The sequence below is a fragment of the Podospora pseudoanserina genome, chromosome 1, assembly GCF_035222485.1.
Source record: "Podospora pseudoanserina strain CBS 124.78 chromosome 1, whole genome shotgun sequence".
NCBI classification, from domain to species: Eukaryota; Fungi; Ascomycota; class Sordariomycetes; order Sordariales; family Podosporaceae; genus Podospora; species Podospora pseudoanserina.
Genome location: NC_085920.1, coordinates 7,667,311 through 7,680,222, shown reverse-complemented (window position 1 = coordinate 7,680,222; position 12,912 = coordinate 7,667,311). Strand labels below are relative to the sequence as shown.

At 51.5% G+C, this 12,912-nt stretch overlaps 5 protein-coding genes across 5 annotated transcripts; 3 read left to right on the top strand and 2 right to left on the bottom strand.

Moving 5' to 3' along the window:
• The first annotated feature begins 223 nt into the window (after nucleotides 1–223).
• QC764_121430 (uncharacterized protein) lies at nucleotides 224–1,719 on the top strand. Its single transcript, XM_062943401.1, has 2 exons — nucleotides 224–1,061; nucleotides 1,124–1,719. Exons 1-2 carry the CDS (start codon nucleotides 641–643, stop codon nucleotides 1,591–1,593), a joined length of 891 nt encoding a protein of 296 aa, XP_062806494.1. The 5' UTR covers nucleotides 224–640; the 3' UTR covers nucleotides 1,594–1,719.
• An 808-nt stretch (nucleotides 1,720–2,527) lies between these two features.
• Nucleotides 2,528–4,361, top strand: QC764_121425 (uncharacterized protein; the record flags this gene model as incomplete). Its single annotated transcript, XM_062943400.1, has 2 exons — nucleotides 2,528–3,016; nucleotides 3,084–4,361. 2 exons carry the CDS (start codon nucleotides 2,528–2,530, stop codon nucleotides 4,359–4,361), a joined length of 1,767 nt encoding a protein of 588 aa, XP_062806493.1.
• Nucleotides 4,362–4,683: 322 nt separating this feature from the next.
• QC764_121424 (uncharacterized protein) lies at nucleotides 4,684–6,328 on the top strand (the record flags this gene model as incomplete). Its single annotated transcript, XM_062943399.1, is given in 3 exon segments — nucleotides 4,684–5,357; nucleotides 5,429–5,785; nucleotides 5,792–6,328. Coding segments are annotated over 3 exon segments (1,140 nt in total). The 5' UTR covers nucleotides 4,684–5,111.
• A 2,486-nt stretch (nucleotides 6,329–8,814) lies between these two features.
• On the bottom strand, nucleotides 8,815–10,999 carry QC764_121420 (uncharacterized protein). Its single transcript, XM_062943398.1, has 4 exons — nucleotides 10,345–10,999; nucleotides 9,875–10,288; nucleotides 9,622–9,818; nucleotides 8,815–9,564 (listed from the first exon to the last, which is right to left on the bottom strand). Exons 1-4 carry the CDS (start codon nucleotides 10,519–10,521, stop codon nucleotides 9,141–9,143), a joined length of 1,212 nt encoding a protein of 403 aa, XP_062806491.1. The 5' UTR covers nucleotides 10,522–10,999; the 3' UTR covers nucleotides 8,815–9,140.
• Nucleotides 11,000–11,608: 609 nt separating this feature from the next.
• QC764_121410 (uncharacterized protein) lies at nucleotides 11,609–12,796 on the bottom strand (the record flags this gene model as incomplete). Its single annotated transcript, XM_062943397.1, has 2 exons — nucleotides 12,443–12,796; nucleotides 11,609–12,383 (listed from the first exon to the last, which is right to left on the bottom strand). Exons 1-2 carry the CDS (start codon nucleotides 12,775–12,777, stop codon nucleotides 11,609–11,611), a joined length of 1,110 nt encoding a protein of 369 aa, XP_062806490.1. The 5' UTR covers nucleotides 12,778–12,796.
• Between the last annotated feature and the right edge of the window lie 116 nt (nucleotides 12,797–12,912).

The window sequence follows — 12,912 nt, the reverse complement described above, 5'->3', positions numbered from 1 at the left end:
GCAGGTAAGTTCACTACATACCTATTATACTCTGAACTATACCTCAAAAGTAAAATGACAGGCCTTTAAACTATCTTTCAAAGCCTGTTAACTATCTTTACAAACCTATCAACTATCTTTAAAGGCGTGCCAACTATCTTCACAAGCCTAACAATCATCCTTTAAGGTGTGGTATCGGCTGAACCTACCTTTGAGTGCCAATTATTTTGTAGTCAAGGATGGTGCCGTAACGCATGCTTACCTGATCTAGGCATGCGTCATTGTCGGGTTCACCTGTTCCCTATCGATAAGCGCAGCACACCGTCCGTTAGTGCATGCATTCTCCCCGACTGGCTGTTGGATACCACCGTAACTGTGGTCGATGGTGATTTCCATTTTCTGCACAAGAATCGGTCCAAGTTCCAGATTCGGTTACTTTTTACGGCAGGATGCCCTGTCTCAAACGTTCTGAAGCTAGCGCCGACGCCGCCGAGGTCCAACACGGTGGGGCTGTGGGGATAAGAATGCGTTGTCTCCGGATTTTGTCCCAGGTCTTCGGATTCCGACCCCCCATTCGAGATTTCCACCTACTTCAAGCTTGTTGCTTGTGGTTCATTTTGACATTTCTTCCGTTCCAAAATTTTGGATCACCATCGACAACATGAAGGACCTTTTATCACGCGCTCTGACGCTGGCAACTGCGCTCTTCCAGCGACAGGCTCTTGTCTGGGATGGCACATGCTCAACGGGCATACACATGATCGTTGCCCGTGGATCTACTGAACCTGACGGGTATGGCCGGATTGGAGTTGTGGCCCAGAATGCTTCCTTGCTGATACCCAACTCTTCAATTGCCACCATCGTCTATCCAGCAACATTCGAAAATTACTTTACCTCCTATGCAACGGGAGCCTCCGAGTTTGAGAAGCTTGTCCTTCAATATGTGGACGCCTGTCCTGATAGCAAGGTCGCTCTGCTGGGCTATTCGCAGGGAGCTCACGCCATGATGGACGCTGTCTGCGGAAACAGTGATGATGGGTTCTTTGTGTCCCCCGAATTCCAGAAGGCACTTGGCTCGCAAGGTAGGCAGAACCTCTGGCATTATCGTATCCACAAGCATGAGATGGCTAATCTATATTCAAAGTTATTGCAATGGTTGCATTTGGCTCCCCTGACTTCAATAAAACTCACCCCTGGAGCGTTGGCACAAGCACCGGTGCGGGCTTGTTCGCTCGTAAAAACATCACCGCTTGTGAGCCATATGCAGCTAGAATTCGCAGCTGGTGTGATGAAGGTGATATTTATTGCGACCTGGGATCAGACCGGTCGGTCCATGGTTCATACTTTGCCAATTACACCCTCGACGCAGCCGAGTTCATTGCAGAGAGGTTCAACAGCTCTGACACCGTCGTTGACCTCCCTACAACTACTGCTCCTCCTACCACCACACCAACTCAGTCGGGAACCGAGACAACTGATGGGACGACAACTGAGACAACTACAGACACGACAACAACCAGTACCCCAGCCTCCGGCGCTGGATCGTTCAACCCCTCTTGGATAATGATACTGTTGATGGCGGGCACCTTGATGATTTGGACCGAGCTTCTATGAGTCTGCCGTAGAAAGCATCTCACAGCCCTCCGAATCGTGCTTGGTCATACTGTTTGTTATAAAGGCGGTCAGATCTATGCTTGGACATCGCCTTCACTTGTACATAGCCACCTCTGGATTTAGCTTGCGGGAATGCAAACGACCTGAGCTTTCCAAATGATTGCATGAATGACGCTATCTCTGCAAGGGCCCATATTGGCATCGAAAGATATGACTGCATCTACACAATATTTAACAAGTCATAAATCTGTGACAGTAGATGGTGTTTTTTGTATGTTTAAATGGATTGGACGAGACTAGATGAGCGTAGGCCCTGAAGCTCTCCACTTAAAGGCACATGAAGTCAAAAGACAACAGCAGTTGCGCACAAGCTGACATGGTGGCGCCTTCAACTCCTCATGATGCCCTGTACAGGGAGGGAGAACCAGTGTCAACAACCCAAAAGGTGCGGTTCAATAGCAGAAGTTATCTTCAGCCGACTGGAGACCTTTGTGAATGACCAATCGGCATGATGAATACAAAAACTGCTGAATGGCGAAGTCAATGGGTCAATGCTCGTGCCAATGGGCTATTCAAGCAAGACAACAGCCTGGGACAATGGAAGCAGGCACGCTGACTGTGCGTTCCGTTCAGCGCGCAGTGCTCGAAAGCCGAACGTGGTGTTGAAAAGGTGGGCGGGCAGGTACACTGGGAGCAACTCCCATTCTCCTTCACTCATATTCCGCAGTGAATAGCCAGTTCGCGCAACCGCCCCGCCTGGCCTGGCCTGGCTCGACTATTTCTCCTTCGACCTCCCGGCGACCATTTTGTTTTGTTTTTTGGTTTCTTCCACCACATCTACACCCGGGCATCTTTTATTTTGCCTTCTCCCATCTATCCATCCACCCCCCTTTCACTATCATCGCTCTGCTTCGACCTGGTTAGGAGAATCACGATGCGACCGACAACCAGGATCAACAATACTCGCGTCAGAAGGTATCACGAGATTCACGAGGGCAACTCTGGCGCCGGATATGGCCACCCTGGACTGCCACTACAATTCAGTACGAACGTGGGTCTCTATGTCGCAAATGACCTCAGCGTCTTCTACCCTCCTCACCCGGTCGAGTCCCGGGCTTTCCACCGCAGCTACTCGGCACCGGATCACGACAGTCTCATTGGGCATCCCCACGCTGGTTTCGTTGGTCATTTCGACGATGGTCTCATTGGACATTCCGATGCCGGTATTGTTGGACACCCTCATGCCCATGGAGGTTACTACCCCCAGTTCAATCTCCATAGTCGGTCTGCTACACCTCACGCGCCATCTCCGCTGGGGCTTTCTGGACAATACGGGCTACGCCCTAACGCGATTCCTTTCGACCCGTCGTCGCCACTTGTGGATCTGTCATCGGCGCCATCGCCTTCCAATTCAGCCTTTTTGGTAAGCCCACTCAATGTGTGCAAATACCTTCACAAGAGTCGGAACTAACCACCTTGCCACTCTTTAGACATTCACTGGCGGAGCCTTGTGCCTAGAGGACTGTGACGACGATTGCCCGTTTGCCGACCCTTATCTTCCCGGATGGCTAGAGCGCAAGGGCAATGAGAAAGACTCCTCTCTCGAGTTTTTGCGCGAAGATGGAGAAGGTGCCTCAATCATGCAGACGGGATGGTTGGAGAGAATAGCCAGGAAGAGAGATGCATGCCAAGCAGCAGCAAGCATCAATTGGACGGACACCACTTCTTCCATGGGAAGTGGTCATACGCTCTGGGAAGACCTTCGTCTCGTGGGCCTGAGGGGTGGGGAGCTGTCAGGTTTCGGGGACCTCAGTGATTATGTGGAGAGCCCGAGCGGCGCACTCTCGAGGTCTACGACCCTCGCTCCCTCAGACCAGCAGTCCTCAACATCACGGTTTTTCCCCCGCGGTATTTCCAGCGATAGTGGCTCAATTTCCCGGTCTTCGACACCGAGTATTCGTCGCCAGCATCTGTCATCCTCCCAACATCATGCCATCCCTTCCGGCGCCCAATCTAATACTTGCCGTCAGAACCAGATCACAGAGTCTCCTCGTCCTTTCAACCGATTGGTCCAACCTCTCGATGCTAATTCATCTGAACAAGTTCGCGAGGCATTCAAGCGTGCCCAAGACGCAAAAAGAACAGTGGAACCAACAGACAGTCCCTGCAGTTCAACGAATAACAGTCAGCAAAGCGCTTGGTCTGTCGAAGATATGGCTGAGGATGTTCCACCCGATGACAGCTGCTCTGTCTTCATTTTCGACCTTCCGAAGGATGTCACCCTCTCCAAATTACTTGGAAGCATTAGAGGCTATGGTCGTGTTCGCTACTCAAAGAACTGCAGTTCTGGAGCCCTGGTTGTCTTTTTTGAGCGGGAAGCTGCGCAGAGGCTTGCCCAAGAGGGCCACCTCATGGTTGGCGGGGTGCAGGGCAACATTCGATTAGCGAAATGTCGAATTGCACAGAGCACATTGCCGAGCGAGTTTTCAAGGGTTCTCGTTATCACAGGCCTCACGGGTGGTTTGAGTGTTGCGTTCTTGAAGGAGTGCTTCGAGATGAAGAACATCCGGTATGAACTCGACAAGATAGCGATGGTGTCGTCAGGCGATATGTCTGCCCTTGAGTTTCATTTCGCCTCTCACTCGCAGGCTGCGAAGGTGAAGGAAATGATCGCGACCGACCCCTACTTTCGCAAGAAGGGGACAAATGCGACTTATGGGATTGACCCATGCGCCGAGCCATCCGTGGTTGGCTCCCAGGAAGAGTAGCAAGAGTCCCGGGATGTCTTTGGCCATACGACAAGCATTAGGTTTTAGGTGGGGTTAACGCATGTGTTGGAGACCGGGAAGGGATTAGCTGGGTCGGGATCATTTGTCTCTGGGCTTCAGGAGTTTAGGGGTTTGGGGGAAAGGGTAACCCTATGGTCTGGATATGAGCGCTGGATTTGCTCCGGGTTGGCGTTGCTTTCCCAGGTTCTTTTCTGTGCTAGCGTGGATACCCTGAATTTCTGCTTTATTATAGAGTCTCTTTCTTTGCTTTGTGCACCATGTGTGCTTTGACCATTCTCAAACTTTGTGAACACGGTGCTAAGACACTCTTTCTGCACCCTTATCGATAAAAGGATGAGCCATGGATTCAACGTCATCATAATTCATCTACTCCCCACCTCGACAGCGGGAGCTTGGGCGGGGTTGTCGGCGTTTTGGGCCCAAGCTCTTATTCATTTGTCTTGAAACCATTGTTTGGATCTGTCCGTCGTCACTGCTTTTATTACCAAGCGACTGTTCCGCAATCTCTGCGCTTTTCTTCGCGGCCCGGACCTTTCCTTCACCATTTTCTCGTTCACAGTCGGCCCAAGGCATTCACTACTTTCAACTACAAGTCTCAATACGGGCCCCAATCGTCCACAAGCCAGAATACCTACTTGAAACCCTTCAATCTGACCGACCCACTATCTTTCTTCAAATATCGATCAAACCAAAGCGCTCAACCAGCGTCATCAATCGCATATCCATCAGATGAGGGTCTCTGATTTCTACGATCCAAACAGCTACCGTGTGCCTTTGACTGTTGGTTGCCAGATCTCCCAATGTCCACTCCCGCTATCGACCGACACGCCCAAGATGAACCCCCATCTTTATCACCTCTCTGAAGTCAGCCACAGCATGGTCTCCAGTCTTTGCGTGGCGGTCTGGAGATATGAGGCTGATAACTGGGTCTTGAGGACTCCCTCGACAGACTTGTCATCATTCTATGCGCTTCATGTGAACTTATGGCAACAATCTTCCCTACTAATCTCGGGGATCACTTGGCTGACCTTTTGTTTTCTACGCAGTACTCAACCGATCCTAGCTGCGATAGCACCAACCCCATTTGCCTTCCGAGTCCGTATTATGAGCGCAACAACACCCACTCTACAGGTACACACGGAGAACCAAGCTGTGCAGCCACTTTCCAACCCATCATTGTTCATGGTCATGATAACGAATCCCTCGTGAGACAGTACCACCAAGAACCGACCCTCCATCATCAACATCTCATGCCACCTGCCAGTCATCCCCACCTCTCGATGGGCATTCAACCCGCCCTGTCTCCTGCACTTCGCCCGCCAGGAATGTCGGCGAATTACGAAGGAAATCCCGCCTGCGAGGCGAACTGGTCAGCAGATATAGATGACCACCTGAACACCTCGGTCTAGGTGACCGGGCTGCCATCCGACATCGATACCAAGGGTCTCCTAGGATGCATCCGCAAAATGGGTCGTATCTGGGCCACGGTCATTAACTACCCAGACTCTACTCGATGTCACACTTCTGCCGCAGCGAAAATTACTTTCTTCGATGTTCAATCAGCCCAGCGGTTTCTCGCCTCGTATGGCGATGAGAGTCAAGCTGGGGGCTGGCTGGTCAAGGGGAGAATGGCGCGCGTGAGGCCTAACCGGATCAGAGTGGCACAGAAAGAGACACCGAGAGAGAATACAAGGGTTGTTGTTATCAGCGGGCCGGCGCACTTTTTGGAGTATGGAAACCTGGAGAGAGTTTTTGTGTCTCACGGGATTGAGTTTCAGATGGAAGAGGTGGTTGGCCACCGCCATAAAGTTGAGGGATGGGCCACTGTAGAGCTTCGCTTTGGTTCTTACCGTGGACAGGCAGCTCAAGTTATGATGTTGGTGAAAAGGAAGTTGAGGGCTTTTGGGATAGGCGCGCGGTATGGGAGAGATCCGTGTGGCGAGTGATGGCGTGGGACTTGATGCGGATATTTGGCAAAGGGGGTGATCGGGGAGTTCTAGGGCAAAAGAGGGAAAGCTGGGAGGGGTGTGGATGGTATTTCAAGAAGTAAAATGTGTAATAAACCTGTGTAGTCTGATTATACACTGTATTGTCATTACTTTTGATCCTGTCCGCGGCATTGCAAGCCATGTCCGTATCACTTCTTGGATGAACTCACTTGCCTGCCGGCTTGACTGGCTCGGAAGAGAGGTTGCCCACAGCGATAAGCCCGCCGATCAATCGAGAGTCACCACCATAATCGGCCCCGTCCATTTGATAAATTGGAATAATCTTGAAGATAACTCTGAAGCGAAGGGATCACGTATTAATTTAACGAGGCCATCTCTTGGCACACCAGGTCGAAGGATGGGTCAGCTGGGGATCCGATTCAGATCATAGCAAGCTCAGGCAGCACAGGTGTACGTGCCCGCCAAGTGCAATCTGCGCGTCTTTGGGAATGGGAGTCTTGTTTGCTTCCGATCAATGTCAGTGTTCGGGCAGGGTGAATCCTGAGTATTTAAAAAGGTGTAGGTCATGAGAGCTGTGCCGAGCTTGGGAAACGGAAGGGGTTCAGTTAGAAAGCTAGCTGAAAAGGGAATTGATCATACGATCACTGGAAGGGAAACCTATCGATCTATCCAAAAGCATTGTATTATAGTTATGTACTGGACATTCATAATTATCATTATTATCTCTGTGACTTCCTAAATCATTGCATCACTGTTGTTCAAGACACCAGCCACGACTCTTTGGTACATCTTAAGGTATTCAACAAAACTCGTCGCCACGTTATCGAGATACGCGCCGGCAGTCGAGATAGCAAGCGGGAGTCCGTCGAGTTTCTGAGCAGGTTGCACTGCAGCGGCATCTACAGATCACGTTTAGTTAGCTTCACGTTCCATTCCCGTTCTGTCCCAGATCGATACAAACCCCTTGTGTAATTCATGTCTGTTCGAGGTGTGGGCCAAAATCTCAAGGCTGTCGTCAAGGTCTTTCAGCTTTCCGAGTGGGATGCGCTTGCCAATCGTGACTCTTGATGACCGTGTCGTGAGAGGGATAGCGCCGTGATAGCTGTCGGGAAGAAACGGCCGGATGTCGTAGGCTTTGGCAACGTTCGTAGCTCTATCGCCACCTATCCCTCCGTCCAGCCCTTCAGTTGTCTCGACGTTTCTGCCAGAGTCATCAAAGCCAGGCGTGTCAAGCACCACAACTGGCTTCGAGCCAGTCTCGGTCAACAACGGCCGACAGCAATACGTACCTGTTATTGCAAGGAATAAGTAATGGTGAAGACAAGTGGGTGTGCAATGCTGTACGTACAGGAACGAAGTGAGTTTCCTTCATCTGTGACTTTTTTTGCCGGCGAGTTTGTTGATGAAGTGGCTTTTCCCAGCCCCCGTAACACCCATCACGATAATCATGCGGACTGAAGTATTGCTGTCCAGATTCAAGCCGGCTGCCGCGAGTTGTTTCTCCATATCTCAAACTGTTTTGAATGCTATGAATGTGATCTTGGTGGTACAAGGAAGGTCGCCCGTGTGGTTTTGGAGCCGCTGTTCCCCAGGTAGACTCGGGTGAGGCGACCCCGAGGACGCCAAGGTGACATGGGAATATGCATCCCAACCCACCACTCAGGGTAGAAAACACTAATTCAGAGACCTGAAATGAAACATTTCCGTAGCAGTCAATCATTGGCTATCCCAACAGATAGTAGGACCCCAATGCATGAGTTGAGAGGTCCAGTCGCGCAAGGTTGGTAGTAAGCTACCTCAACTCAGAAGTCGGGCACCAAGCGGCTCACCGGTTTGGGATGTGGGACTCATCTTCTACATGCCGAACCAAATCAACCAAGTATTCGGACAGTCCCATTATATTGGCGTGCTAATTCGCCCAGCTACGTGGACAATGTGCACAAGCGGGGGGTCTTCGACATATTCGCGTCTGTGTGCCGCCAGCAGGTGGACGTGCAGGTCAGATCTCAGGTTATCGACACGATGTTCAGACTTTTCCCCCACAGAAAATCCTCATTGACAACACCATATCTTCATTCTCCAGACGTGCGCATCTGGGCCGGTCCGTAGCCACGTGCGTTGCACCCCCTCGAATTCGGCCTCCACAGGTACACCCCTGTACCTCGCACTACCGATCCTTGAGCAGATTGCATTTTCAAGATTCTTTGTAGTCATGGGACGCTTGGATACTTCCCGCGAAACATTTTGGGCCCAGTCGACCGGGGAAGATGGCGACAGCGAGGTGGATGTTGGACCTTCGGTCGACACACGGACGCTACCCCTACGAGAACTATTGAGTCCAGACATACGTTGATGGCACATCTTACGTCTCTCAGGCTTACGCACAAGCTTTGGCTCTGCACAGAGGAGATCCCGCCCTATTATTTCAACAAGCGAAGTAAATTTCCTATCCGGTGCATATTTATGTGGGATTTTATGGCTAATAGCGAACTAGCCTGTAGATGGTATGGTGAGTTGTCGCATGAGACCAAGAAAGGGCCTCTCTATCAATGGGGTAACAAGGAACATTCGACAGATGTCAAGTTCACCTTGGCGGTTGAGAAGGGCAGTGCCAACCTCTTCTTCTTTGTGATTATTTTTCCGACGGGAAAGAATTAGCTCGCTGCAAGGTTGAATACCGGGATAGACTGTCATGATGGGTGTAGTCAGATCAGCCTATGGATCCAATGAGATGCACATTTCATGATATTTGCTCTGTTCACGATGGCTTTGGTATTTGACAGAGATGTGCTGACGCCACCTCCTCTCACTACCTTTCCGGCCTTGGTCCTCTATCATCCCTTCGGTTTGGGTTAAGACCGGGATTCACCGCAAAGTTGAAGTAAAATGATCCTCGTCCGGGTGGTGCTGACAGCGTCTGTATGTGATCAGTGCCTGTGGAGTCTGGTCTCATGATGGGTATCTCGCTGCTCTCTATGCTTTCTGTCTCCACCCCGGAGTTCCTCGCTGCTTTGTTGCACCGAGGACTGCGTGGGGACTGTTGTATCGAAGTAAGGTGGTGGCCGTAATCATCGCTTGTCTCTTGGCGAGTCCTGAAGTTCGGCCCAGGATAGGTCTGGTGGTTCCGGCTGTCAGTGAAGGAGTCTCCAGCGTGCTGGGTGCTCAAGAGACCGAATCGTCGTAAGCCTCGTTCGAAGAGTTGTTTGAGACAGGGAATGCAGCTTGCAATTATCCTGACAACGAAAGATTAGTCGGGCATAATGACGCGGCTCAGCGATACGGAAACTCACGCAAGCTGCATTTCTACCATGCTCCAAATCGTTATAGGTACACAATCCATGAGACTGTCACCTGTTTTACCATAGTCTTTGACATGGAAGGTTTTCGCAATGCAGGCACTACTCGCAAATATGCCCAAACCCATCATGAAGGCGACCGCAATCTTCTCCCTGAGTGGTCGCTGTAGGTGGACAATAAACGTGATGGGCTAGCAATCGTCAGTATTGGCAATGATTCCGCGTTTTTATGACAGAAACCCCATACGGCCAAGCTTAAAGCAAAATCTGTCACAACGTTGAGTGCAGAGTTGACATAGATTGATGTTTGCGCCACAGTCATATCCATGCACTGGGCCTCAGAATTACTGTGGTCCCACACAGCCCAGAGCGGTCGGCACAGTGAGAGTTGGAAGACATTTGTGTTGATGGCGATGAGCACCACAAACGCCATGATCAAGTACATTCCCCAAGCCCAAACGCGCTGATCCCGACGAATCCGAATAAGCATACACGCAATGCTCATCTTGGAGAAGGCGAGACTCCAGGGGAAGACTGGCTGGCTGAGGAACAGCCATTTTTCCGCAAGGACTTCCTGATCTGTCGGGACGTAGTAATTATGTCGACCAATGCCGTAATGAACCGCTATCATCAAGAAAATATACGACGCCAGGTCAAAGAGCTAAGTAGATGATTAGTACTTGGAGTTAGGTGGTCAAATGATGCGGATTCTCATACCACAGCAAGAGTGATCAGATAATCATCGACGAATAGGCGTGATATGGGTCGCATACGAGTCCAGATGCGAGCGGCATACAGCGTCCATGATATGAGGTGCAGGAACGATATCGTGCCTACCACTAACGAAGCCTTGGACACATCAGGCCCTGGTGGAGCTGGTGTTGTGGACTCCATCGACAACGGTGGGAAACGCGACGCGTGGGGGATAGTGCGGTGAGGGAGACCACCATGCTTTAAAACCAGCCTTTCCAAGAGATAGATCCAGGCATTGGAAGAGGCGGGCGTGCAGGAGGATATCCAATCATCAAACGGGGTGTGTTCCCAAGGTCGGTGGCTTCCTCCAACGTTTCAAGCACTGTATGCTGCTGGGATTTGAAGGTCCATGCTCATGCGATGTAGGATTAGAGAATCCTTCGACGGCGTGGCTTAAGGGACCTTCACTCGGTCTTGTTGTGCCGCTTCAGGGCTGGCCTGCTCTGTGTCATGGATGTTGATAGGTGGGCACAGGCGCCACAGCACCAGCATCGGTAAGTTGACCTGCTGGCCCCTGGGATTGCGGTGTGACTTGAGAAACATACCGCACTGTATTCATGGTTTCCAAGTTTCCATTTGGAAAGAAAAAAGCATCTTGTATTCCTCAACAACACACGAGTTTGCTGTGCAGTGGGGGAGTGAGGTTGACACAAGAGTGAGCATTTCACCGCCAAGAACGATCACGTGGCCACGCGTGCAACTTTGCTGCTGCACAGACCACTTCTCCCAAAGAAGCCGAAAGAGACCACGCGTCGAAGCAAGAGACAGGCTCAAATTCGACAAAGTCGACAATGTCAGCAAGAACGAGAAGCTGACCCGCAGACCGCCGGGTATGGTCGACTTCCGTCGAGGGTTCTTCAAACACGAAAATCTACAAACCTCTGCTGTTCCCCGCGAAAGAAGTACTGCTAGTGAAAGCTGAGGAGGACTGGGAGCCTGGGAAGTTTACCCGCGCTATTCGGAGCATCAAGTTTGATACAAGTATCGCTGAAATGCAGTCTGACTTTGAGGGGTATAGCGATTACGACGATGAATACGATGACTACGATGAGGTGGATTGGGATGACGAATTTGACGATGACGACGAGTTCGTTCTCGAGTCCGAACGGTAAACTTTGGGTGATAGTTGTCTGGGATTGGAGCATAACCTCGAGATGATGGCCATTTATACGCCGCTAGTATATCTTTCTCTCGATGCCTCCTTCCTACTCCCTTTCCGCGGCAAAATCTACTCCTGCTCTTCCACCGGTCTCGCAGCCAACCGACGTCGCCCCCAGCCCTTCCCCCAACCACCGCCGCCGCCTTTACCCTTGCCCCATGGGGGCCCTCCTCCACCTCCGCCACCTCCCCACGGAGGGGTGACCTGTGTGGTGGTTGGCGTCGGCCGGACAGTTACCGTCACTGTCACGATACTTGGAGACGGCGTTGTTGGTCTTGGTGGAAGCTGAGAAACTCTAGTCGTGATGAAAACGTATGTTGTCTGTGGGCCGGCTGGGGTGGTAGATGAGCTCGAGGTCACTGCCGCCTTGCTTGTTGATGAGGAAATGGTGCTAGGAGCGACTATGACCGTCGTGGATGTGGTTGATGGCCGCGGAAGGACCACAACCGATGTTGACACGACCGCAGCGCTTGAGCTCGAAGTCAGGCTCGTGCTGAAACTCGCGCTCGAAGCTGCGCTGGAACTGGACACCGGTTGGTTCTCCAGGTCGTAAGCGACCGCATCAAAGACACCCTTTGGAATTCTGGCTTGGCTAAAGTCATGAGACCAGGCGCCTCGCCCATCGTGGATTCCAAAAGAGCTCGTGTTGCTGGTGGCTGTATTGACCACACGGGCATTCTTGGCCCAGGCTAGCGTGTTGACACCGTTGGGGTCCAAGGAGCCGCCTGCCCACTCACTACACCCTCGGCACAGCACATCCAACTGCCAGTGTGTTTCGTTGGTGTTGGTGGTTGGAAGGACTGTGTACGTCGCGCCTGCATACGCGCCAGGTACGTTTCTCCCCCTAGTCATAGGTATTAGCTGAAGGCCCGAGTGCCGGCTAGTATCTCGAAATCCACTTACGTGCTCCAACGAGATGAGACCACCGCAGTGTTGCCATTCGGCCATGCTACCGTCAAGGGATTCGTGGCCATTTTCCCGCCCCATGCGATGCCAGCCCAGCCAGCCTTGGAGACTGGAGCCACTATCTGCAACAAGACGTCGAACGGCGCGGCGGCAACGTCAGGGATAGCGATCCGGTAGATGACGTCGTGGGTTGGCACCTTGAACTCGGAAAAGCATATTTGTGTGTTTCCTGGGCAATACTTGGTTGTAGCTTGCCTCTTGTTGTTGGTGGCAGATGCAGTCCAGGCCTGGGCCACCCCAAGGGCAAAGATTGCGGTTTGCTTCAGACCCATTTTGGCACCTATCCTGGAGAAGAGAACAAATGACAAATAACATCTGTCTCAGCCGAGGTCTTTATACCTTGTTGACCCTGGGCCCAACTCATTACACATACTGGTTCCCGGTCCTCAATTGTCTCTACCAGGGCT

Excerpts from the sequence above, each read along its gene's own strand:
- QC764_121430 (XM_062943401.1), top strand. The coding sequence starts at position 641 with ATGAAGGACCTTTTATCACGCGCTCTGACGCTGGCAACTGCGCTCTTC. Across the intron at positions 1,062-1,123 it reads GAAGGCACTTGGCTCGCAAG|TTATTGCAATGGTTGCATTT; the intron begins GTAGGCAGAACC and ends CTATATTCAAAG.
- QC764_121420 (XM_062943398.1), bottom strand. The coding sequence starts at position 10,521 with ATGGAGTCCACAACACCAGCTCCACCAGGGCCTGATGTGTCCAAGGCT. Across the intron at positions 10,289-10,344 it reads ATCTGATCACTCTTGCTGTG|CTCTTTGACCTGGCGTCGTA; the intron begins GTATGAGAATCC and ends TCATCTACTTAG. Across the intron at positions 9,819-9,874 it reads ATTTTGCTTTAAGCTTGGCC|CCCATCACGTTTATTGTCCA; the intron begins GTATGGGGTTTC and ends GACGATTGCTAG.